The following is a 26,159-nucleotide window of genomic DNA, read 5'->3' on the forward strand; positions in this document are numbered from 1 at the left end:
AAAAAAAAAAAGAAAAAAGAGACTCCCATAGCAAGTGTGTGAACTTTAATTCAAGAAACTGCTTCTTCAATTGGGTGGTCCTAGACACATTGGGAAAGATTGGAAACCACAAAACAAAGAAATGTTACGCCCCGTGGGATCTACTGAGTTCTCCAAACAAGTGGATTCTCTCTAGACTTTAAAAATAAGCTCTAAGAACCATTAGTTTATGCTTCTTCTCTGTGGAGATCATAATAGAGGATTGCCCTAGTTTTAATATTGTTAGACCTTTCAAGGAAATGAGTTAAATCTGAACTAGCTCCTCCTAAGAAATCAGTCTCCCTCATTAGGGTTCTCCACACGAAAGCATTGAGAAATATAATAGTAATTGATATTTCTTCTGAAATTTTTTAGCACCTCCTTAAAATATTTGTTCAAAGTTTCTCATGAAAGTAATCTTGTTTATAGAAAATTCAAAAAAATCTCAGTTTTTCGGAGTGCTGCGAAGTTTCCAGGTTCTCCATTGTTTATCACAATGTGAGGCTAACCTTTTTTTTTTTGTAATATTTTTATTGAAAAATTTTAACGTAAACATATCCAGCAAGGTATCTTATGTAGCTACAATTAAAGCATTGTAACCCCAAACCATCCATCCCAATCCTACCCATAACCCTCCCCCATACCATATTATAGAGGATGATATGCATAGGTCCTCTGATGGTTCACTTCCATTCCTTACTAAGTGGGATTCAATAACCATAGCCACCATCTAAATCACTGGAACTATCAACTGGGGGGCATCCAGGTCAGTCCCCGAAAGAGATCTCCATTCTCTATACTTGTCCCAAAGTTTGTAAAATTGGATCACCTGTCCAGATCGAGTAGCCGTAAGTTTCGACATCTGATATAAATAATCCATTTTGTGGACCACCTTTATCACTGGTGGTGGGTGCGTGTTTCCATGAGGAAGTCAATGCGATCTTGCCTGCCACCAGGAAGGTTGAGGCCAAGCGATGTAAAGCTGGTGAGATCCCTCGGGGGCGAAAATGCAGTAGACAATGCTCTGCGGTGGCTGGATAGTCTTTTCCAAAAATCTGGCCAAGCTGCCGTAGCAACTCAGTCCAGTAACTTTTTATTTTTGGACAGGACCACCATATATGTAACACATCACCCACTGCCACACAACCCCTCCAGCATTGGCCCGAGATCTGTTTGAACATTTTTGTTAATCTGTCAGGTGTATAATACCAACGATATAAGATTTTGTAGCCATTCTCTATCAAAGAGCTACTGATAGATACTCTAAGCGTATAGCTAAATGCACGCTCTGCACATCATAATTGACCCCCAGGTCCCGTTCCCAACGCTGTATGTATCGCAAGGTTGGTGATCTATGGGCCAAAAGCACTGCATAGAGTCAGGAAACACATCCTGTAGCACTCCCAGCACCCATTGCCCACTCCAGTCCTGTCTCTTCTAACATTAGCTCCTCATGTGAGGCTAACTTTAATTGCCAAGACTCCTGAAGAGTGGTAATCTGTGGCTCCATCCCTTGGAGTCTCTTACCATCAAGGCAAACTTGGTATCCATTTCCTCTCATTTTTGAACAGTTTCTTGAGTAAACGTACACAACTGATGAACCTGAGATCTAATCATGGACTCGGTCCTAGTGACCACAGTCCGAATATCTTGCAAGATAATATATGGTCCTGGTTTAGGAGAAGGCATTTCCCTGATACTGACGAAAGGAACTGATTTAGGCATAGGAGCACCTGGAAATGATACTGGGATCAAATCATCAGGCACAGTCAGCATATCACCTCTGGAAACTGGATTACTAGCCTGAGGAGGCAGAGGAGCAAGGCATGGGGGAGGGACTGTTCTCTCTGGTGAGCTTTTAGACACTCAAAATAAGTACCTGAATATATGTAAACCGCTTTGAATGTAGTTGCAAAAACCTCAGAAAGGCAGTATATCAAGTCCCATTTCCCCCCTTTTTTAGGAGAGGAGGATAGTCACATGGCTGCTAAGAGAAGTAACATGTTTATCCATAGGCTCTCAAAGAGGAGTACTCTAAAGTTACCGCTGCCTTAGACTTTTAACTTCTAGTTTTCCCCCATGATGTTAATTTAGGAACTTGCTTGTTGGTGCTCCCAAGGGGCCCCTTCTGCTGCGCACCACAGGGGCCATTCAGTTTAAAGGTGTTTCGGTGGCACCTATAACTGATGTCATTCTTATGCGCACAAGCCTTCCAAGCATGCCAGAAAGTTCATGGGCTTCCAGGAAGGCATTTTAATTCTCCTTCATGCTAGCAGCTCCTCCAGATGACACATGGATTCCCAGAGAAGCGCGCCTTTGCATTCACAGCTGTTACGCTCTGCTACACTTCTCCAGGATGGGTTGGTTTCTGTTTCCTAACCCGGCAGCCGACATCCGGCTTGGAGCAAGAGCAGCAGCCATCTTGGCTAGCTCAGGAGGGGGCAGCCATCTTGTCTAAACGAGAACAGGAAGGAACTCCATATCTGGTGTGGGAGGATCTCCTATGGGGGCTGCCATGTTGGATGCACCTGAGTTTGGTTTGCTCTGATTGCTTCATTATTTAAAGCACTGCCTCTAGGCCTTTGCTTCGGCCTCAATTGTTCTGAGGAGTTGCTGTGGGAGTGCTGTTCACTGACTATTCTTCTGTTCCTGGTTACCTGTGCACCGGACCTTGGCTAGTTTTCTCGGATTACGCTTGTTTGCTGCCTGCCTTGACCCTGGACTGATTTTGACTATTCTTTGCCTATCGGAGTAATGGTTCTGGACTGTGTCTGTTTCCTGCCATCCTGGTTAGCGGCTGTGCAACCCCGCCGGTTCCAGAAGTCCTGGTGGCCGCCTGCAGCTGGGAGCTCAACTCCCGGTGAACGGTGGTCGCTTTCCAGGTGAAGCTAGGGGTTGTCTGGCTGCCTGACTGAGTGCGGTAGCACTCCATCTCTGCCGTGCTCTGTCGGGGCACAAGGGCTCACTACTACCGGGTCATAACAACAGCTCACAGCTCCTTTGTTTTCTTGTCGTTGGACCCCAGTCAGAGGCACACCAGTAATGAAAAGAATGATGTCACTGTGGGTCTCCACCTGCATAGCTTTTTGCTACAAGTAGACCAGCAGGACACTTTCAGGCACCATCTCAGCCCTGAACAAGTGAGCAATGTCCACATCCATTGTCTCACTGCAACGCTTACTGCCAGTCATCTGCAAGGATGCCACATAGAAACATAGACAACAATCCACACCTTTGCAGAACACTACTGCATGGAACAGCCCATGCTCTCAGAAACAGGCTGTGCTTATGCAGTTCTCCAAACGACAGTCACCTCATGAAGGACTTTGAGCTCAATACTCATCAGACTGTGTTTTCAAACACCTTTTCAGTACTTTGTTTTGTCTTTTGCAGCTTTTAAGTTCAATTTCTCCCCCCCCCCCCCCCCCCTCCATGGCTCATCTGCCCTTTCCAGTTGGCATTTCCATGTTACTCTGTTTCTCATGTTTTAGATGGCCAGTAAACGTTGCCATTGTTGACATTATGCTACATTTCTCCTTTTCTTCCTGGATTCTAGTGGCTTCAATCTACTACAGCACAAGGCTTGGGTTGCAAGGCAAACAGCAAAAAAAAACCCCACAAAACACTACGCTTTGCACCCTAAGCTAGGGAGTCATCTATGTGTGCCTATCCTTATCCTGCTTTTTCACAGAGAAAGCGAAGTTGCTTACCTGTAATGGGGGTTCTCCTTGGACAGCGGGATAAGCCAGCCACATATACCTTCCCGCCTACCCTTCCAGGTGAAGCCATATCTTACCAATTGCATGGTTCTTAGCTATGGAATTATATGACAGAGTTGGCAATTGGCTATAGGTGGCTAAGAGTTAGCACATTTAGCATATGTTTAAAGTCTTCTGGACTTTTCTGATCTCTATGGAGCAGACTTGAACAGGCAGCATCATGAGATGTCATCTGTGTGTGACTGGCTTATCCTGCTGTCCACAGACAACCTCTGTTACAGATCAGCAACTTTGCTTTCCTTGTGACATTCCTCTGCAGCTCAGTAGTCATGTGGGCTGTTACTGATGGGAGATGGTGGCATAATGAGTTCTGCATGGTAGTTGGAATTCTTCCATCCAGAACCCATAAGACTTACCTGCATAAAAGAAAATGTTAGATCTGACCAATAATTACGTAACTACGTAAGAATCCTTCAGTGTATGATCACTTCAAATTGTTCCCCCCTTTTTTTTTTTTTTTTTTTTTTTAAGTCTTACCCAATATTAGTCATAGTTCCTTTGGCCAAGCACTGCGTACATGTAGTAGCACGATAGAAATGGCAAGTAGGAAGACAGTGCTGTTTTGGGATGACAGTGATCTGATGGATGGGGGAGCACATATTTCAACAAGGGACATCGGTGAAGTCCTGAAGTCTAGCGTTATTTATAATAGAAAAGGCAGCTTCCACCCTCCCCGGCAGCCTGAAAAGTGCAGGCAAGAATGGATAATGAAAAGTTCCTCAGCAACTCTCCAGACCGGTCAAGACGCTTGGGTTATGCATGCCTACCAGCAGAGGGAGACTGAGAACACTAACTTCAAACTGAGTACATATAACCTGTGCTAGCCCTCTATCTCCAGTATTTTCTCAGTCTCAGCAGAGGGTAGACATGCAGCCTGTGCAGCTTGTCCGGTCTGGTAGGATTTAGGTTCCGTGTTGTGAGACTAGTTAATTTTCAGTTATTTTCTGGGGATAAGTTGGTGAAAGAACAGTTAATCCCTGTGCCTGGAACTGTGGTGTGCAAGGGGTTGGTAGGTCCGGTGGGGCCTGCCATTGTCCCCTCTGGGGTGTCACACCCGGGTGGCCGGGTCCCTCCCCCCGACTGGCTCTCCCGTTTTGGGCAGCGTTGTGCCTCGGCTGCAGTGTTAATCCTGCAGCCTTGAGTGCCATTCAGATTATAGCAGCAGGGCTCAAATAAAGTTTAAAAAAAAAAAAAAAGCACACCTTGTGTGGAGAGCTGCAGGAGCTGCACTCCGGTGTTTCCGGAGTTGTTAAGCCGATCTGGGAGAGCTGAGCCAGTAATTAAGCGCCGGTGAGTGTTGTTTCTTTTCTTTTGTTTTCGCCGGTTGTTGTGATCAGCTGTTTCTGAGGCGCGAGTATGTCGGGGAAGTTGCTTCGTTGCCGGCTGTGCGTGCGTCGGGGTGTTGACGCGGCTGGCGGTCCCTGCCGGTTTTGTGGAGAGCCCAAGGCCCTATCCCTCGCGCCACCGGTGTTAGCAGCGGAGGTTCCTTCTGCGGGATCGCAGGAGGTTTGTGCGGCTCAGTTTGGTGCTTCAGCGGCGGTTCCGATTTTGGCGGGAACCGCCGCCATCTTGGATTCGGGTCTTTTGGGCGCTGAGACGGTCGTGGGGCCGCAGTCTCTCCCGATTTCGAGTCCCGCTGGGGGGGAGGCCTCGGGCAGCATGGGGTTCCCTCCAGAGTTTGTTTGGAGTTTGTTTCAGGCATGGAAGGCGGGCCCTTCGGGTGCGGAGTCCCTTAGTCCAAGATTAGGGGGGGCTACCGCTAAAAGACCACGAGTGGAGTGCTCTGAAGATGTAGAGGTCTTTTCTCCTCCGGATTCTGAGGGCGAATTTAGCCCCCTGGAAGAGGAGGAGGGGTCGGTTGCAGGGCAGGATGGGGATCTGTCTTTGCCTGGGGAAGACCCCTCTGTGGTTAGGATTTTTCACAGGGATGAATTATCTGAACTCATTGAGCAAGTGTCCGCCACTTTAAGGTTTGATCCGGCGGCGGCTCCCATTGGGGATGGGAAGCAGGTGGATCCTTTGGTTAAGGGGATCAGGCGGGTCTCTCGTTCTTTCCCTATGAATGCGGACTTGAGAGATATGATCACGCAGGAGTGGCATTCGCCGGAGGCTCAGTGTAAGGTGGCTCGGGCTATGACCAAGCTCTATCCTATTCCTCAGGAGGACAGAGAGTCTCTCAGACCCCCGACGGTGGATGCCGTGGTGACGGCAGTGACTAAGGCTACTGCTATTCCAGTGGATGGGGGGGCCGCGTTGCGGGACCCTCAGGATAGGAAATTGGAGACCTTCCTAAAGCGGAGTTTTGATTTGTCTGCCTTGGCGCTGCAAGCGTCTGTTTGTGGAGGTCTGGTGGCTCGGGCGTGTTTTCGCTGGGCTGAGAGGCTCCTGGATAGCCCGCAGGCTGATAGGGCTTCTCTTGTTCAAGATCTGGCCAAGTTGGAGATGGGGTCGTCGTTCTTGGCGGATGCGCTGTACGATTTGTTGAGGGCCTCTGCTAAGAAAATGACCTTTGCGGTGGCGGCTTGGCGGGCCCTGTGGTTGTGGGGCTGGGTGGCCGATGCCGCCTCCAAGACTAAACTTTGTTCCCTCCCTTTTAGAGGCTCTTTGCTTTTCAGGGAGGAATTGGATAAGTTGGTGAAGGGTCTTGGTGATGCTAAGGCCCCTTGGCTTCCTGAGCTTCGTCCCAAGGTGTCTAAGGGGGCAGCAGGGCGGGGGCGTTTTCAGGAGGCTCGGCGTTATCGGCCCGGTAGGGCTTCTGGGGGGTCTAGGGGTCGGTTTTTCCAGAGAGCCCAGTCCTTTCGAGGTGGCCGTCGCGGGGGGCGAGGCTCTTCTTCGGGGGCATCCGGTACGTCCCGTGTGTCTCAATGATGGTTTGGGGACCCAGCCTCTGGTTCGCGTGGGGGCTCGCTTGCACTTGTTTTACCAGAGGTGGGTCCAGATCACGTCAGACCAATGGGTTCTGCAGATAGTGCGAGACGGGTACGCCCTAGAATTCGACAGTCCCCTCTCTGATTTCTTTCTCGTGTCTCCCTGTCATTCAAGATGCAAGGCAAGAGCAGTACGGACCACTCTGTCGCGTCTAATCGGTTTAGGGGCGGTGGTACCTGTTCCCAGGTTAGAAAGAGGTACGGGCTGTTACTCCATTTACTTCGTGGTGCCCAAGAAGGAAGAGGGTGCCTTCCGGCCCATTTTAGACCTCAAGAAGGTCAATGCAGCTCTAAAGGTTTCCTCCTTTCGGATGGAGACATTGCGCTCAGTTATTGTAGCGGTGCAGGAAGGAGAGTTTCTGACGTGTCTAGACCTGACAGAGGCTTACTTACACATTCCCATTCTAGAGGCGCACCAGCGTTTTTTTCGCTTTGTGGTCTTAGGGAGACATTTTCAGTTTTGTGCGCTTCCCTTCAGCCTGGCGACTGCGCCTCGCACCTTCTCCAAGGTGATGGTGGTGGTGGCGGCGGCGCTGCGCTTGCAGGGCATTTTGGTTCATCCGTATCTGGACGACTGGTTGATTCGGGCCAAATCAAGGTCAGAGAGCGAGGAGGCCACCGGCCATGTGGTGACCTTCTTGCAGTCGCTCGGTTGGGTGGTCAATCTGGCAAAGTGTCACCTGGTACCTTCCCAGTCCCTGGAGTATCTGGGAGTTCGCTTCGACACGAAGAAGGGCCGGGTGTTTTTGACAGCTCCTCGCATCTCCAAGCTGCAGGAACAGATCCGTCGGCTCCGAGCGCAGAGAGCGCCTTCGGCTCGGGCGTATCTTCAGGTGTTGGGTCTGATGGCAGCAACAATAGAGGTGGTTCCTTGGGCCAGGGCCCATATGAGAGAATTACAGAGAGCTTTGTTGTCTCGTTGGTCCCCTCAGTCTCAGGACCTGGAGGAGAGTTTCCCTCTGTCGGGGGTTGCCCGTCGCAGCCTTCGCTGGTGGCTCCACTCTCCGAATCTGGCGAAGGGCATGCCGCTGGACTCTCCCAATTGGACGGTGCTGACCACGGATGCGAGTCTCTCGGGCTGGGGAGCGCATTGCCTGGGTCAAGTAGCCCAGGGACGTTGGACGTTGGAGGAAGCATCTTGGTCCATCAATCGCCTGGAGACTCGAGCAATTCGGTTGGCTCTTCGGTCCTTTCACAGTCTGTTAGAAGGCAAGGCAGTCAGGGTTCTTTCCGACAATGCCACGGCCGTCGCATATGTAAATCGGCAAGGGGGAACGAAGAGCCAAGCGTTAGCTGTGGAGGCGGCGGAGTTAATGTTGTGGGCAGAAGCTCATCTTCAGGGTCTCTCGGCGGGCCACGTGGCAGGGGTGGACAACGTGAGCGCGGATTTTCTAAGCAGGCACACGTTAGACCCCGGGGAGTGGTCCCTCCATCCCTCAGTGTTCAATCGACTGGTGTTGGAATGGGGTCGGCCGGTGCTGGATCTCATGGCATCGGCCGACAACGCTCAGGTCGCTCGCTTCTTCAGTCGTCGAAGAGATCCTCGGGCCGAGGGCATCGACGCGTTAGTGCTCCCGTGGCCGACTCAACAGTTGCTCTATGTATTTCCGCCGTGGCCGCTGGTGGGCCGCGTGGTGCAGCAGATCGGGCGCCATGCAGGTCTAGTGGTTCTGATTGCGCCCAATTGGCCTCGACGTCCGTGGTACGGAGACCTGGTTCGGTTATTAGTGCAGGCTCCGATCCCGTTGGGGCCCAGGGTGAGATTGGTTCAGGGGCCGATCGAGATGGCCGACCCTGCTCCATTCTCGCTTACGGCCTGGCTCTTGAGAGGCTCAGATTAAGGAAGAAAGGTTTTTCGGCCAGGGTAATTGATACCATGTTGCGTTCTCGTAAGAAGTCTACTTCTTTGGCTTATGTGCGGGTGTGGCGCATTTTTGAGAACTGGTGTCAAGAGCGGGATTATGTTCCTCTACGTGTTTCGGTCGCGGAAGTTTTGGAGTTCCTGCAGGACGGTCTTGACAGGGGGCTCTCGCTCTCTTCCCTGAAAGTGCAGGTTTCAGCGTTGTCTTGTTTCCGTGGAAAGATTCAGGGGATTTCCTTGGTGGCTTCGCCGGACGTGGGGCGGTTCTTGAAAGCTGTCAAGTTGCTTCGTCCGCCTCGTCGGCCGACGGTTCCGCCTTGGGATTTGAATTTGGTCTTGGAGGCTCTGGTAGGCCCTCCGTTTGAACCGTTGGCTTCCATCTCGTGTAAAGATCTTACTTTAAAGACAGTGTTTCTGGTGGCCATTACTTCGGCGCGTAGAATTTCGGAGCTACAGGCTTTGTCTTGTAGAGAGCCTTTTCTCTCCTTGGCTAAGGGGAAAGTGACTTTGCGGACAGTTCCTTCGTTTGTTCCTAAGGTGGTATCCTCCTTTCATGTAAATCAGGTGATTTCGTTACCAGTGTTGGGGGATAGGTCTGGTGATCTCTCTCAACGTCGTTTGGCTAAGTTGGATGTTCGACACATTTTGCGGTCGTATTTGAGCAGAACGCAGGACTTCCGAGCGTCGGATCGTTTGTTCATTTTGTTTGGAGGTCCCAGAAAGGGGGAAGCGGCTTCCAAGGCTACTCTGGCTAGATGGTTGAAGGAGACTATTGCCTCGGCGTATTTGTTGAAGCGTCGGGCAGTTCCCTCGGTACTGAAGGCACACTCTACTCGGGGGGTAGCCGCCTCTTGGGCGGAAAGTAGTTTTATTCCTCCGCAGGACATTTGTAAGGCGGCGGCGTGGTCGTCCATTCATTCTTTTGTAAAGCATTATAGGATTGATGTGCAGGCAAAAGAGGATGCTCGGTTTGGAGCGGCTGTGTTGTCTTCTGCTTTTCGTGGGTCCCACCCTTAATGTGTCTACTGCTTTGGTACTTCCCAAGCGTCTTGACCGGTCTGGAGGGTTGCTGAGGAAGGTGAAATTAGGTCTTACCTGCTAATTTTCTTTCCTCTAGACCCTCCAGACCGGTCAAGAGCCCGCCCTGTCTCTTATCAGAAGTATTTTTCAGCTGTGTCAATTATCAGAAGTATTTTTCAGCCGTGTCAATTATCAGAAGTATTTTGAGCCGTGTTCTGCTATGTCTGTTCATTTTATATTCAGTATGGTCGGAGAACTTTCTTTGACTCTAATATTATGCAGAGTGGGACGCCTGGGCGTTTCATCTGCTTAAGCACACTGTTGGTGTTTAACTATTAGTTTTCCAGGTACAGGGGTTTTATTAGTTTCAGAGTTACTGTTCCAGGGATTTGTTTCTCTGCTTTGCTAAGTGGATACTGGAGATAGAGGGCTAGCACAGGTTATATGTACTCAGTTTGAAGTTAGTGTTCTCAGTCTCCCTCTGCTGGTAGGCATGCATAACCCAAGCGTCTTGACCGGTCTGGAGGGTCTAGAGGAAAGAAAATTAGCAGGTAAGGCCTAATTTCACCATACAAAGAGATGAGAATATTGTAAATGAGGGTTTTAGTGCTGCTCAGAGTAAATGTGTGGAAATTTTGGTTTCAGTTTCTGCAAGTTTGTTTTTTTTTTTCTTTTCTCTTCAGTAATGTCTTCTCTTTATTTTCCAGCTGTATCTTGGGAGAGCTCTTTACCAAAAAGCCTATTTTTCAGGCTAATCAGGAGCTGGCTCAGCTAGAGCTCATCAGGTAACATATGTGTGTTCTTAAGTGCTTATTGTATTTAAGGTAGAAATGCTTTCTGCTGAGCAGCAAACTGTCCTTAACTGTGTATTGTTTCTGTGTTAGCAAATATTTAGTAAAATCTAGTTTTTGAAAGGTAAAATTTCAAGATCACTGATTTTTTTGGGGAAAAAATTGCTCAGGTGTAACAGGTGTTTTCCATTGAGGACAGTATTGATCAGGTACACGAGAAGGTGATACCTTTTCATGTCTCTGGGATAGAACAGCTCTCCCAGAGTGCAAAATTTGGTGTAAAGTTTCAAGCATGCACAGCACTTCTTAGAAGTAGTAGTTTTCTCAGTTGCAAAGATCAAGAATTTTAGCAAATTCTCAGGTGGAAGGATTTTGTACTTGATCTGCTTGTTGTGGAAAACATCTGTTATAGGTGAGTAGCAGTGCTTTTTTTAATTGACAAGCACAAGTGAATGACTCCTAAGTCTAGAGCTGGTCAAATTTCTTTTGTATTGACCCATATTTTAGGAATTGCCTGCACCAAATAAACGTGCACGTTGCTACATTGTGCAAGTACAGCTTGACCAAAGGAGCTACCTTTTATTGCAGATTGATCCAAGCAGTAGTGGGAAACGAGGGGTACTGTCTTACTCTTTGAGAGATTTTGATAGAGTCTGATCTTTGAGAATATATGCAGATGATTTCCTCTGATCTCTCCAGATCATGTCTGATGAGTAGGTATATGACCCCCTACTAGCAGATGGGGAGACTGAGAACTACTGAGTGACATCATCCTATAGGATGCTGGGCAACCCTGAGCCAGCCAGTATTTATTTCTCAGTCTCCAGCAGAGGATTGGCAATTTTGTGAGTAGCGTTGCAATTTATAGCAATGCAGTGTGGTCATCCTTGCAGACTCAAAGCAGCATCAACTGGATGTTGTTGCCAGGGATGAAGCAGTCTTTGGTACAGGAATACTTAAAGGTTACAAGATTTCCTGAGGCTTCACTTCTCTCAGAGATGGACAGGCGGCAGCTTCTCTGCCCAAGGTCATCATGCTCCAGGAGCCATCCTGGTGGCAGCTGTGCATATTATGATACCTATCCTTCTTGATCAAGGAACGGTGAAGCTGCTTCTAGAATTGCTGGGAAATCTTGAATGTACTCCTATGACTTAAAAATTTAAACCTTGATCAGCAAAGCGACTATGCAGCCAGGACAATTTAGGTTGTGCAACTCAATAGGCTTTTCAACTTGTTTTGAGCTACCACATTTATTTTCAGTTAACTGACATTTCCTCGTCAACTCTCCAGAACTGTCAAGACTCATAAGCAGGTATAGTATAAGTGCTGGCCATCTGCATTGTTTCAGCGCATGTGGGTGCCATGGATTGGAATCGCAGAACACATAGTGCTGAATCTATGGGGCGCTGGTTTGCCTTGGCTTCTGTACAGGAGGCGGTACAGAGAGTGAGGTTGCCAAGTCCTCTGCAGCAGTGGATCCGGCATCAGCAGGCAGTTCAGTGACAGGAAGCACCACCATTTTGAATTTTTTCTTGGCCTTCAGATCTGTGGCCGTGGTTATCCCCAGAGGCTCCCCCTTCTGAGTTCCTCAGGACAGAATTCTCAGGGGGGGGATGGGGTCTCCCCAAGAGTTTATTTGGGCAACATTTCAAGCCTTGAAGGCGGGAGGACCCATTCAGGGTTGTGGCTTCTCTTCCTCCAGTGGCAGCCAGATGGGGAAGGTGATCTGGAGGAGTGCTCTGCTCCAGTGGTGCATCTATTTTGGGACATTTGATTGTTTTAATTCAGTGCTTTGTAAGATATTGAAGAGATGCCCGAGTACTATGCTTCTTTCAGTCTCCCCTAGTGCAGTCTAGTTTCCTGTAGAGGCCTGCAATGCTTAGGTAAAAGATTTATTACCTGTTCACTATGGTTTCTTTTTTCAAGGAGTATTCCAGTTAATAAAGCATCCAGTTGTGTTCTGAGGACTAGCAGGCATAATAATCTCACACGTGGGTGACGCTATCCACAGAGCCCAGTTCAGACATTGCCAAGTGATCTGTCATTTTAAATCTTTGAGGCATTGCCCTCACCACATATTCGTCGGTGCTTTCCCTCTCAAAGCTCAAGAATGGGACCAGCAGTCTATCATTTTCCATAGAGCAAAAGGTTATTGTCAGTGCTGTGTGTATCAAGGGACCTGCAGTGATTAAAAAAACAGAAAGAAAAAGAAAACCTAAGAAGCATCGCCATCGTTCTCCGTCCATGCACTCTGCCCACATCTCCCCTGCCTTAATGTCCTTAACGCACAGGAAGTGTCCATGCCACAGTGATCACTCTCCTTTCCGGCTCATTTCTCACTGAAAGCCTTCGAGGTCTTCAAGATCTCCTGTGCCTGCACAGGCTATAACTCGGGCTGTGTCCACACCACTTTCTCAGCTGATAGACGCCTACTCTTCATGAAGAAATCTAGGCTATGCTCAAGGAGGAGCTTTTAGGGCTACCTCATTCATAGTCTTTACAGGATGCTTGCGCCAACCTCAGCCCAGCCCATGAATACATCGGAAAGATAGTTACAGGAGATGTCCCATGTGCTGGCTCAGCGTCAACTATCTGGTGCAGCACAAATCCAACCAGCGCATGTGTCAATGAAGCCAGAAAAACTTTCTCCAACTTCAGAGACTCATCTGCCTTGATGCAGAGTTGACACTCTTCCCGTGAGCAGTACTGTGAAAAGTCTGACTCTGACCTCTCCTGGGAGATGATCAAAACCCACAGGACCATTCAGCTGAGGAGTCCTATGGAGTGCCATCTGATTCTTCTTCACCACCCGAGAGACATAGGTCTCCTTCAGAGAGTATATCATTTTTCTGATTTTGTCCAAGTTTCCAAGTTTATTAAAGGCTTATATCCTATCCATCAAAGTAATATCTGAGCGGCTTAAATTTTAAGGGTAATTAGGAAAAAGTTGAGAACAAAGTGAGAAGGGGAGAATGAAATACAATGTTTAATAGGAAAGCTGGGTGGAGAGCACAAACGGAGAGGGATTGTGTGATTTTAGGCTGGCAGCTGCACCCCCATATGTATAATACTGACTGCCCTAGCCATAGGTATCTGCATATAGGTCTTTAGATCAGTTTTGAATTTTTGTAGAGAAGATGAGAAGGAAATAAATTGGTGGTTTGTTCCAGAGCTCAGGGCCTTGAACTGAAAATTTGATAAGCCATTTGCAGTTCATCCCTTAATAGTTAGATTCATGAAAGGCTTGTTTCATACCAGACCTCCTATCAAACCACCTCCAGTGGTGTGTGATCTGAATGTCATTATTATTTCCATTCTTATATCCCACTGTTATCCAAAAACAAGTTTAGGTTCAAAGTGGCTTACAATTTCATAGTTAGTGAAGTTAGTGTGGTGGAGTGATCTCTGTGGATGTGCACAGTTAGCCATAGAATTTCTTGTAGAGGTAGGTTTTCAGGTCTTTTCTGAATTGAAGATAGTTTGTGATGTTTCTCATGACCTTTGGTATTTAGTTCCACCATTTGTATCCCATATAGCTGAAACCAGCCATATATATGGACTTGTAGGTTATGTTTCTGCAATTAGGTAGGTGAAGTAATAGGTAACTGCTTGTTTCTGGTCTTGTATTTCTTGGAGACAGTTCAGTACGTTCTTACGTGTATTCAGGGGACATGCCGAACAGTATTTTGAAGATTAGGATGCTGGCTTTGAAAACAGTCTAGTTTTGATTGGGATCCAGTGTAACATTTCAAGCAGTGGGGTTCCTCTTTCATATTTGGATTTGTTGAATATCAGTCTTGCAACCGTGTTTTGAATGGTTTGTAGTGATTTTGGTGTGCTTTCTTTGCACTCTATGTACGCTGCATTGCAGCAGTCTAGTTGACATTATCAGCGATTGCATTATTAGACGGAATGCTTGTCTGGGGAAAGTAGTCTCTAATCCTTCTCAATGTCCGTAGTGTTCTGAAGCTTTTTGATGTTATACTTGGTTTTCAAGAGAGAGGTGTTTATCAAGGATGATTCCTAGTTGTGTTTTTGGTATGCTTGTTGGTCAGTTGTGAAGTTTTGGTAGGAAGTGAGGTTGTATGGGCTTGATAGAACAATGAATTTGGTTTTGTCTCTGTTTAGTTTGAGTTTGAAAGTTGTGGCCCAGTTCTCCATGTTAAATGGTCCTATTTTGATCTTTTGCAATATTTCTGAGATGTTTTTGAAAGGTACGTAGATCGGCGTATATGTATGAGTTAAAGCCCATTTGTTCTAGTTTTTTGCCGAGTGGAGCCATAACATTGAACAGTATGGGTGATACTGGTGAACCCTGTGGTACCCCACACTCAGCGGTCAAAGAGGCTGAAAGCTGGTCGGTCATCTTTACAATATAGGATCTGGTCCTCGGGGACCCATTAAACCATGCAGCCACTGCCCTGCTAATTCCCATATTGACGAGCAGGTTCATTAGTGTTGTGTGGTCGACTAGGTCAAATGCACTTGACATGTCTAATTGAAGTAGTAACATCTTTTGTCCTTGGCTAATTAATCCTTTGAATGTTATCAGAGTTATTATGACTGTCTCAGTGCTTTGTAGTGATCTGAAACCTGATTGAGAGTTATGGTGGATTGAGAATTGTCGGTTATTTTATTAGTTGTTGAGCTACTTAGACCTTCCATCGTTTTGGTCAGCAGTGATACTGAGGCCACTGGTTTGTAGTTAGTGATTTCACTTATCTTGGTGGTTGTGGTTTTAGGGATTGGAGTTAGTACTATGTCTCCTTTGTCAGAGGGGAATTGACCAAAACGTTTGAACCATTCTGGTGCATTTTTCATCATGTAGTTTGGGCAGCTGTCTAGTATACAGTTGACGTGCGTATTTTGCCAGTGCTGTTTTAACTGCGTTGTCTGCGGGTGTTTGAAATGAGAACCAGATTCTCTCTGCCTGAATTTGATCATTTTTGTTTTTACAGTCATGTAAGAAGTCTGTGATGGATGTGCGTGTTACAGCAAGATTTATTTATTTATTTATTTTTTTTGTTACATTTGTACCCCATGCTTTCCCACTCATGGCAGGCTCAATGTGGCTTACATGGGGCAATGGAGGGTTAAGTGACTTGCCCAGAGTCACAAGGAGCTGCCTGTGCCTGAAGTGGGGAATCAAACTCAGTTCCTCAGTTCTCCAGGACCAAAGTCAAACACCCTAACCGCTAGGCCACTCCTCTTGATCTTGTTTTTGTTATTTTTTGTTTAATGTATTGAGCACGCTCATCTGCTTTCGGTGGTGTTTCATTTGGTCTGCTGCTTAGACTATTCATGAATTCAAATTTTTCTTGTTAATCTGTTTTGAGTTGGCATATCTGCTGTAGTATTCTATTTTAGCTCTCTTTAGGCTGTGTTTGTATGTTTTTATAGCTTTTCTCCATTTATTTTTGTTTGTGTCTGTTTTGCTTTTGGACCATTTTCGTTCTAATTTCCTACCAAGTTTTTTCATCTCCAATAGTTCGTTGTTGAACCACAGTTGTGTTTGCTTTTTGCTTCTTCTTTTCTTTTTGATTGGTGCTATTTCATCCCAGTTTTTCATGAAGTGGGTATTGGTTGATTTAGTTCATTCAGCACTGTTTTCCAGAATCTCTGTTGTTTTTGGTGCTCTGGTCTTACCGTTCTCTTTCCATTTCAGTGTGAATGAGAGGTTTTTTTTGTGTGTGTCTGACCATATTACTTCTTCCCAGTTGAGATTATTTGGTTGTAGGCGGATAGCCTGTGGGCTAGTATGTCTAGTTAGTGGCCTTTTGTATGAGCTGAGGTGGTTTGTGGTGTTGTGAAGTTCCATTGGTTTAGAAGTCTGTGAAGGATTTGTTGTTAGTATTGTTGTATTTTTCTAGGTGCAGATTGATGTCTCCTAGTAAAAGGACGTCTGTGAAGTTGGTGCAGATACTTGATACGAAATTCATTAAATCATCTTGGGCCTTGGATCAGCTTCCTGGGGGACGGTAAAAGTACGCAGCATAATTGACCGGTTAATGTTGTGTCTGTGATTTTTGCATGCCAAGATTTCGATGGGGATACATGTTCAGCAACATGCTGTACTGTTAGGGAGGATTTAAATACTAGGGCAACCCCTTCTCCTTTCTTTTTGGTTTTGTTGGTGTGTATTATTTTATATCCTGGTGGGCAAAGATCGAGCAGTACTGGGTCATCTGAAAGGTGCCACCATGTTTCTGTTCTAAACAGTAGGCCTAGTTGTTCATGTTCAAGCCAGTCTCTAATTATTGCTGTCTTGTTGACTACTGACCTCGCATCAGAATCGGGGTATATGTATCTTGTTTAATGTTTGTGTTAACAGTTTGTAGTTGCCTGTGCGAGTTTGACTTTTTTGGTGTTGCAGTTGTTTTGGTTGATTCGGATTCATCTTTTTGCTGTTGGTTATCATTTTGGTATCTGGGTTGTTGGTGAGGTTGTAATTTGGTACTTCCTTGTCATCAACAGCAGATGGATCCATTAACTGATGGGTTGTATCCGCCTACCAGCAGGTGGAGATAGAGAAGACTGAAAGCACATTGTGTTCCAGGACGCCCAACCCCCTCTGCCTTCAGTATATCTCTATCTCCCAGCAGGTTTGGACGTCGCTTCTCAGCTCCTGGATTTCTGCCTGGGGTGGCTCTTCTGCTTTGTCAGTAGAGCAGGGGATGTTGTGGCTGATGGTGCCCACTTTAAAGGCATACTTGGTTTTCCCTGTCCCTGCCTTACCCCATTCCCCCTCCTCCCGGAGTTCCTCTGTGGCTGCCTGCCTCTAACTTTCCTCACAGTAAAAAAAAAAAACAAAAAAACAGAGAGAGGCTTTCTCCTGAGGTCCTGGTTCGGTGCAGCTTGACCGCAGCTCGTTTGACTCGGTCTCCTAAGGTGAGAGTGGTGCCCAGCTCCTCCGGGGAGGTTCCCGCTGACAGCGCTCTGTGCGGGATAAGTTTAGTTGCGAAGGCGCCATTTTGTTTTCTGTATTTGATGGCTGCTTAGGGGTTAAGCGCTGCTCCCTCTTTGGGAAACACAGATCAGCACTGGGCCTTTCCAGCACATGTTGCCTAGATGCTAATGCTGGCACGAGCATGGTGGGCGGTGATTCTTCCTGCCCGTCGGAGTTGTCAGCGGCCGCCATCTTGGAGGCGCCGCGTGACTTGACCCTCGCGATTGCGGAGGGGTCTGAGTGCAGGGGGACGCCTTGTTTCGAGGTTTCTAGAGGAGCTTTTGCCTCCGCTTCCCCCAATGTGGCGGCGGATGTACAGGGTGAGTTTTTCTCCCCTGAATTTGTACATAAGTAATGCCACACTGGGAAAAGACCAAGGGTCCATCGAGCCCAGCATCCTGTCCTCAACAGCGGCCAATCCAGGCCAAGGGCACCTGGCAAGCTTCCCAAACGTACAAACATTCTATACATGTTATTCCTGGAATTGTGGATTTTTCCCAAGTCCATTTAGTAGTGGTTTATGGACTTGTCCTTTAGGAAACCATCTAACCCCCTTTAAAACTCTGCCAAGCTAACCGCCTTCATCACGTTCTCCGGCAACAAATTCCAGAGTTTAATTAGGCTTTTATGTTAAAAAGAGCTTCCTGAGGCTCCTGACAATTCCTGTCAGTCTGGGTTGCCTCCGGTTCTTTATAGCCCAGCATCTGCTGGAGACTTTATTTCTTCCCCCGAGCTTTTGGCTGACGCTAAGCGTAGACGAGTGAATACCCCGTCTGAGGGGGACTCTTCACTCTGTTCTCCCCCGTGGTCTAGTTTCGGGCAGTCTGAGGGATCTGGCAGGCCCTCATGGACTGATGATCCAGATGAGGGTGGCTGCTTGCCACAGGAGTTGGATGACCCTAAAGCGGTTCGGATTTTCCACCGCAACGAGCTGCCAGCTCTCATTTCTGATGCCTTACAGGCTCTTTGTATTGACGATTCTGACGAGGGCGCTGCCTCTTCTATTAATCCTAGGATGGCTAGCACTAAGAAGCCTTCTCAGGCTTTTCCAGTGCATGCTTCCATCCAAGAGCTTATTTCAGCTCAGTGGTCTGACCCTGAGGGTCCCTTGAAGGTGGCCAGGGCTATGTACCCCCTGAGGGAAAGTCAGTAGACCCTCTTTGGGATGCCTAAAGTGGATGCTTTAGTCATGGCTGTGACTAAAAAGACTACTCTCCCGGTGGAGGGAGGGGTTGCTTTGAAAGATATGCAGGACTGGCGACTGGAATTCGCACTGAAGCGGCCCTTTGATATCTCGGGCCTTTCCTTATGGGCGGCTGTTTGCAGTTCCTATGCAGCCTGGGCCTGCCTTCCCTGTTGCAGCAGGTGGTTGAGCAGCCCGCCAATGGAGCGGGTTCCCTTGTGAGGTCGGCCTGCGTATGGAGTCTGCCTGTCTTTTTTGGCTGATGCCCTTTATGATCTGGTCAGAGCTTTGGCTACGCAGATGTCTGTGGCGGTTGCTGCCCGCCGCCTTCTTTGGCTCCGGCATTGGGCGGCTGACATGGCCTCTAAACAAAGGCTGGTGAGGTTACCCTTTCGGGGCCTTCTTTTATTTGGGGAGGATTTGGAGAAGATTAAGGACCTAGGGGACTCAGTCCCAACAGTTGCCTGAGGATAGGCTGAGGCCTTCTTCCAAAAGTCCTTTTTCCTTCTCTTCCAGGCCACATTTTTGCGAAGCTCGCAGGTATCACCCAGGGCGCCCTGTGGGGTTTGGACAGTGTACCCCTTCCAGCAGAGGAAATCTTTTCGTTTGAACAAACGCTCGGCGGTGTCAGGGCAACGTCCAGGAGTTCAGGGGCGTCCTCCACAATGATGGGGTGCCAGTCCATTCGTCGGTTCCCGCAGTAGGGGGGTCATCTCTCCCTCTTTTTCAAGGAGTGGACCAAGATTACTTTGGATCAGTGGGTCCTAGACCTGATCAGAGAAGGTTACCGGCTAGAATTTGCCGTCTCAGTAGGAGACACGTTTTTGGCGTCCTGATGCGGCACTGCTGTCAAGTGGGCGGCAGTATACGAGACCTTGCAGTTGTTGCTGAAGCTCGGTGGAGGTTCCGGTTCCTCCCGCCGAACGCGGGTGCGGTTGCTACTCCATCTATTTTGTGGTGCCTCAAAAAGGCGGGTCGTTCAGACCTATCCTCCATTTACGCAGTGTCAACGAGGCCTTAGGAGTGCGACACTTCCGCATGGAAACCCTGCGCTCTGTCATTGCGGCGGTACAGCCAGGAGAGTTTCTCACGTCTCTGGACCTCAAGGAAGCATACTTGCATATTCCTATCTGGCCGCCGCATGAGCAGTTTCTCAGGTTTGCGGTATTGAGCCAACATTTCCAGTTTTGCGCCTTGCCTTTCGGCCTGGCGACTGCCCCTCGGACTTTTTCCAAGGTCATGGTGGTAGCGGCTGCCTTTCTCAGGCGAGAGGGTATCAGTTCACCCTTAACTCGACGACTGACTCATCAGAGCGGATTCGGCAGACGAGAGTCGACTTGACACAGCCAGAGTTGTTACAGTTCTTCAGACTCTGGGCTGAGTAGTCAATATGCCCAAAAGTCACCTGACCCCCTCCAGTATTTGGGGTTCCGGTTCGACACGGGTTCAGGGTTCGTTTTTCTTCCCAACAGCAGGCGGCTCAAGCTTCAGAATCGGGTCCGCCTGCGGATGCCTCGCCCTCGAGCTTGGGACTTTGTTCAGCTCCTGGGATTGATGACGGCCACCATAGAGGTAGTTCCCTGGGCGAGAGCTCACATGAGACCGCTGCAGCTTGCTCTGGTTCAGCAATGGTCTCCGATTTCCCAGGAATACCAACGCAGACTACGGTGGCTTCCTGCGGCCTAGCGCTGTATGGATTGCTGGCTTTCCGACAGCAGGCTGCGGCAGGGGATGCAACTGGCTCTTTTTTTTCGGTGTCTGGTGATAATGGATGCCAGCCGGGGACGCTATGCTCAGGGTCTGTATTCCACCACGGAAGCGGGATAGTCAGTCAATCGCTTGGAACTGAGAGCGATATTTCAGGCTCTTCTGGCCCTCCACAGGACGCTGAAGGGTCTTCCTGTCCGAGTTCTGTCGGACAACATGACAGCAGTGGCCTACATCAATCGCCAGGGCGGCACTCAGTGCAGGGCCCTGGCTGCGGAGGGGTCTCAGATCTGCGACTGGGCCGAGTGCCATCTAGAGCTGCTGTCCGCGGCTCACATAGCCGGTCAGAGCAACGTGCAAGCTGATTTCCTCAGCAGACATCTAATCAACCCGGCGAAATGGGAACTGGCAGACAAAGTCTTTCTTCAGATTTGTGCCAAATGGGGGACTCCAAGCTAGGATCTCATGGCGTCCAGCGTAAATGCCAAAGTTCTTCACTTTTTCAGCAGAAGAAGAGATCCTCGCTCAGCGGTGTTGGATGCTGTGGCTCAACCTTGGGCCTCCTGTATGTGTTCCCTCCTTGGCCCGTGATAGGGTGAGTTCTACTTCAGATTCGTCTGCACCGAAGATTTGTGATTCTCATCGCCCCAGATTGGCCAAGGTGTCCGTGGTACGCGGATCTCTGGCGGATGCTGGTGGATGCGCCTCTTCCTTTGCCTCGGGTTCCGAACCTGTTAGTTCAGGTTTCGGTGAATATGGAAGATCCTTGCCACTTTCGTCTTATGCCTCTTGAGAGGGCGCAATTGAGGGACAAGGGCTATTCTTGTTCACTTTGTTTTTTTTTTTTATTTAAATTATTTATTGAATTTTTATAACAAGCAAAAACAAAATTTTTCTTGTACAGAAACACAGAGCCACATTATTACAAGAATTAATATAGCAATTAAATATTCTCTCTTCCTTAGACCACAACCTTAGTTGGGGGGGCGATAGGTAACAAAGGAGATTTTATAAGCATCAATTAAACAAAAAAAAAAAAAGTCGGCTTAACCTGATAACCGTATATTATTTATAACTGAAAGTTATTATTTCTCTAATGGACTGCTTAGTTTTTTCTGGTCCAAGAACAGCTGTAGCTGCGATGGTTCTAGGAAAATATATTTATTCCCCAAGTATGTGATCTTACATTTACAGGGATATGCCAACATAAATGTAGCTCCCAAATTTTTTTTTTTTTTTTTATTTGTAAGAAGTCTTTATTATCCAACAAAACAGGACTTGAAATACATTGCACATGCAACACAGCTATAAAAATAAAAGTACTGTTCCATTGCTAATACAACTAATCTGCTAATGTTTTCAATACTACAATATTTAACAGTTTCAACCTTCAATAGTCATCATAACAGAACTTCAAAATTTTTTTTTTTTTTTAATGTTTTAGATTCAAACGTTTCCCCCCCCTCCCATCCTCCCCCCCTCTTCCCACCCTCCCTCCCTAAGGACTCGGCTGGCCACCTACTATCCGCTCACTCTCTCATCATACATTCTAAACTGACAGAGCTTCAGAAGTAACATTTTTCCATATTAGGTTCCATTTACCCAATTGGTGTTTGCGCTCAGCCTTCAATCTCTCCATTTCGCGCACATACCACAGTTTGTTTAACCATCTTGCTATCGGAGGGACCCCTTCGCGCCGCCAGTGAGAGGCCACAACCACCCTTGCAGTTCCTACTACATGCTTCACCAGTATCTGTTTACATGTTGCTAGACCTGCAATCTGAGCTGAGAACAGAAACACTTCAGGGGTCCATGGTATTGTGCTTCCCAGCCATTTCTGCAATCTAAAGTGGACCGCCCTCCAGAATGCCCGAATTTTGACACAGTCCCACCATATGTGCCCCATTGTGCCTTTATGCCCGCACTTCCTCCAACACATACCAGGGGCCAGTGGAAACATCCTCTGTAAGCGGGCAGGTGTAAGATACCACCTATATAGTACTTTCACTGCGTTGTCCTGTATGGGGACATGTGTCGATACCCCTACTACACTTCTTTCTATTCTCTCCCATTCAGGTTCTCCCAACTTCACACCCAGTTCCCTTTTCCATCTTTGCCTATGCTCACCACTGCAAGGTGATTGTTTACTGAGGAGAAGGTACAGGTGGCTGATCAGGCCACGAGAAGAAGAAAACTTCTCACACATCTTTTCTAACTCTGATGTTTGACGTTGCATCACCTCCCTCACCGCTTTAGTCTGAAGGAAGTGTGCTAATTGACAATATGCAAATTCACCCCCTTCTATCCCCGGGAACCTGTCCTTCAGTGCATTTAAAGACAGCAGTGAGTCCCCTTCAAACATTTGGCCCCAGGTTCTCACCCCTTTCTTGTACCATGCAGTAAAAGTCCCCTTTGTGGTGCCTGGTAGAAATAAAGGATTAAAAGCTATAGGGGTGCTGCGGGTGAGAACGCATTTTCTCTTAGGGAATAAACTGTCCCAATAGTTAAGTGTCACCGCTATGGATGGGCAGGCTTGTTCCTCCAGGATTCTAAAAGGCTTCGGTAGCCACATGAGTGCGTTCAACGGTGTGTCCCCTAAGGAATGTTGTTCTATGTGCACCCACTGTCGATCCGGATAGTCTTGTTGCCATTCAAGAGCGGCCTTCCCTTGTGCTGCTCTGTAATACCAGATGAGATTGGGTACCCCCAGCCCCCCTCTCCTCCGTTCCTTGTATAGCAGGGCCCTTGCTAACCTTGGATGCTTTCCTGCCCAGACGAACCGCACTAACTTGTTTTGCAGTGAAGTTATAAATCGCCTGGGCATCATCACAGGCAGCACCTGAAAGAGATACAGCAAGCGGGGTAATATGTTCATTTTGAGGATAGCTATTCTTCCAAACCATGAGACTCCCAAGTCTCCCCATCGCTCTAGATCTTCCCCGATAGTTTTGCCTATTCCTTTGTAGTTAGCATTAAAAAGTTCAGAGAACTCCCCAGTCAGGTTAACCCCTAGGTATCTAATTTGCTTAGGTGCCCATCGGAAGGAGGAAGAGTTCTTTAAGGATTCCACCACTGCATCTGGGAGTGTCACATTCAAAGCTTCTGATTTTGCCATGTTAACTTTGAATCCCGACACTGCCGAGTATTCCTCTATGACGCTCTCTAGATGTGGAAAGGTGTCAAGAGGTCGAGATATCATCAGCAAGACGTCATCCGCGAAAAGGGCCATTTTGTGGATTCTATCTGCTATTCTGACTCCTGAGATATTAGGATCCAGCCGCACATGAGCCGCAAAGGGCTCCATCACCATAGCGAACAACAAGGGTGACAATGGGCACCCCTGTCTGGTGCCTCTGTACAACGTGAACGTCTCGGAATTACCACCATTGACCCGGACACAGGCCCTTGGGGACTCATAGCCTGAATCCACCTCCGGAACTGTACCCCAAACCTCATGGTTTCCAAGACCTTATACATAAAGGGCCAGTGAACCCGGTCAAAGGCTTTCTCCGCGTCAAGACTTAGAAGACAGAGCGGTCTCTTATTTCTCTTTGCCAGATACATAATGTCCACCACTCTCCTAATGTTGTCCATCGCTTTTCGGTAAGGGACAAAACCCACCTGGTCAGGATGGATGAGCACTGGGAGAATAGGTGCCAGCCTACTTGCCAACACCTTGGCCAGGATTTTACATCTGCGTTTAGGACCGATATAGGTCTATAAGAACCACATTCTTGGTGGTCTTTGCCTGGCTTAGGTAGCACTGCTATCCATGCCTCCATCATGGACATCGGCAAAGGCTCCCCCCTCCCCACTTTGTTAAACACATCTGCCAGGATGGGGGCTAATTCAGGGGCAAACTTTTTATAAAACTCATTTGGCAAGCCATCCAGTCCAGGTGATTTGCTTGAGGGTAAGCTACCGATAGCTACCTGAATTTCCTTAGGGGTAACTGGTTCATCTAGCAGTGCTTGTTGCTGGGGACTCAAAGAGGACAACTCACTATCTAGTAAATATTGGTCTACTAGCTCCAAAGGGGGGCTAAGTTCCTGAGCATACAAAGTCTGATAAAATTCCCCAAATCGTTTACGAATTTGGTCAGATGTATCTAGATCCCTCCCTCCTGCCTCTCGTATCTTTAGAATGGTCCGCTCTACTTTTTGCCTACGCAATTTTGTGGCCAGGAGGCGCCCCGCTTTGTTGCCAAATTCATATGAGTTCACTCTATTCTTTGCTTCTATCATGCTAAGCTGCTCGGAATATATGGAATCTAATAGCGCCCGCTGTACATGAAGCTCCCGCAATATTCGTGCTGACCCATTGGCTTTGTGCTGTGCCTCTAGTACGCGAATGCTCTCCATACAGCGTTCTATCTGTGCCCTGCGAATCTTTGATTTTTTGCTTGCCAATTGCAAGAAATAACCCCGGGACACTGCTTTCAGGGCATCCCATACCATATTGAGTGAGGGCCCTGACTCCAAATTAAATTCAAGATATTCTTTTAGCATCTTTTTATATCCTTCCACCACTTCCCCTTCCCCCAAGAGACCAACATTTAGTGTCCATCTTTTATCCTTAGGTTCTGCTCTGATATTTGGTAAGGTAACCCACACCGGTGCATGGTCCGAGATGGTCATATTCCCTATCCCCGCATCAGGTCCCTGCTCTACTAATGTGACATCTAAAAAAATGTAATCAATGCGTGAATAGGAGTTGTGGACGGGTGAATAAAATGTATAATCTCGCTCTCTCTGATGTTTCAATCTCCACAAGTCCAGTGTGCCTAAAGATTGCGCTAGAGATCTCAGAGCCAGCGAATCTTTCTGACCTTCGGCCCTAGGAGCTCCCGTGCGATCTAGATTTAAGCTCATCACAGCATTAAAGTCCCCACCAATCACGAGGGATCCCTGGGCAAAACTAGTTAAGGAGTTTTTAACTCTCTCGATAAAGCTCGCCTGTCCTACATTGGGCGCATATATAGATGCAATTGTTAGGTCCACTTGGGCAATTCTGATATGCAGGAAGATATAACGTCCACCCGGGTCCCTCTTTACCTTGATCACCTGTGCCCCAACCGATGCATGTATTAGTATCGCTACACCTCCCTTTTTTGACTCTGCCGCCGATGCATAGTGTGCCACTGGATATTCTGAATGGGATAGAAGCCTTTCATGTCTGCCCCGCAAGTGTGTTTCCTGCAGTAGGGCCACATGTGGCCTTAACTGCGTCAATTCTTTGTGGAACTTCTGTCGTTTCTGTGGCATATTTAACCCCTTTACATTATAGGAGAGAATCTTTAAGTCAGTACCCATCACTGGTTATTTGAGCAAGCCTGATCAATTGCATTCTTTCGTGGCACCTCTGTACAACATTGCACTGTCTTGCATCCGTAGCCCTAACCTTGTCCTCCCTCCCTCCCCTTCTAGCATCCTCCCATCTATTCCCCCCCCTTCCATCCCCCCTCTCCCAACCATTCTCACCACCTGGAAGACCTATATCCTCCAGATGGGAATCGAGGAAGCTACCCATCAGCCACACAGCACCCAACCCCACATTCAGCCCCCCCCCCACTCCCACCGGGTCTTTAAACACTTATTATTCCCCTTCCCCCCCCCCCCCCACCCCCCTAGTTCCCAACCAATTCACACCCGATCAACTTATATGTCAGCATTAATCCCACCCACAAACTTTTCCGACTCTGTGCTTCCCCCCCTCCCCCCCAAGTCTTAAGCTTATAGCTAAAAGTAGGTCCATCACCAACTGAACAGTATGCAAGCCAAAATCGGCCTGACCGGCGACCTTTAGGCTCGTTCTCCAGAAATGGGCTGCCTCCATTCACCATGGCCGTTGAGGCACTGTCCCTGAACCCTTATCAAACCTGTGCAGTCCAGCTCAACGCTTCTGGTTATTTTTCTTGGAAGATTCTG

At 47.8% G+C, this 26,159-nt stretch overlaps 1 protein-coding gene across 3 annotated transcripts in view; it reads left to right on the plus strand.

Moving 5' to 3' along the window:
- CDK12 (cyclin dependent kinase 12) overlaps positions 1-26,159 on the plus strand; it is a 246,187-nt gene that overhangs the window by 95,260 nt on the left and 124,768 nt on the right. For all 3 annotated transcript variants that reach the window (XM_030220778.1, XM_030220776.1, XM_030220777.1), the window contains exon 9: positions 10,313-10,390. In XM_030220778.1, coding sequence (XP_030076638.1) covers positions 10,313-10,390 — 78 coding nt within the window. The remainder of the gene's footprint in view (positions 1-10,312; positions 10,391-26,159) is intronic.

The sequence above is a fragment of the Microcaecilia unicolor genome, chromosome 12 (genome assembly GCF_901765095.1).
Source record: "Microcaecilia unicolor chromosome 12, aMicUni1.1, whole genome shotgun sequence".
In the NCBI taxonomy this organism is placed as follows: domain Eukaryota; kingdom Metazoa; phylum Chordata; class Amphibia; order Gymnophiona; family Siphonopidae; genus Microcaecilia; species Microcaecilia unicolor.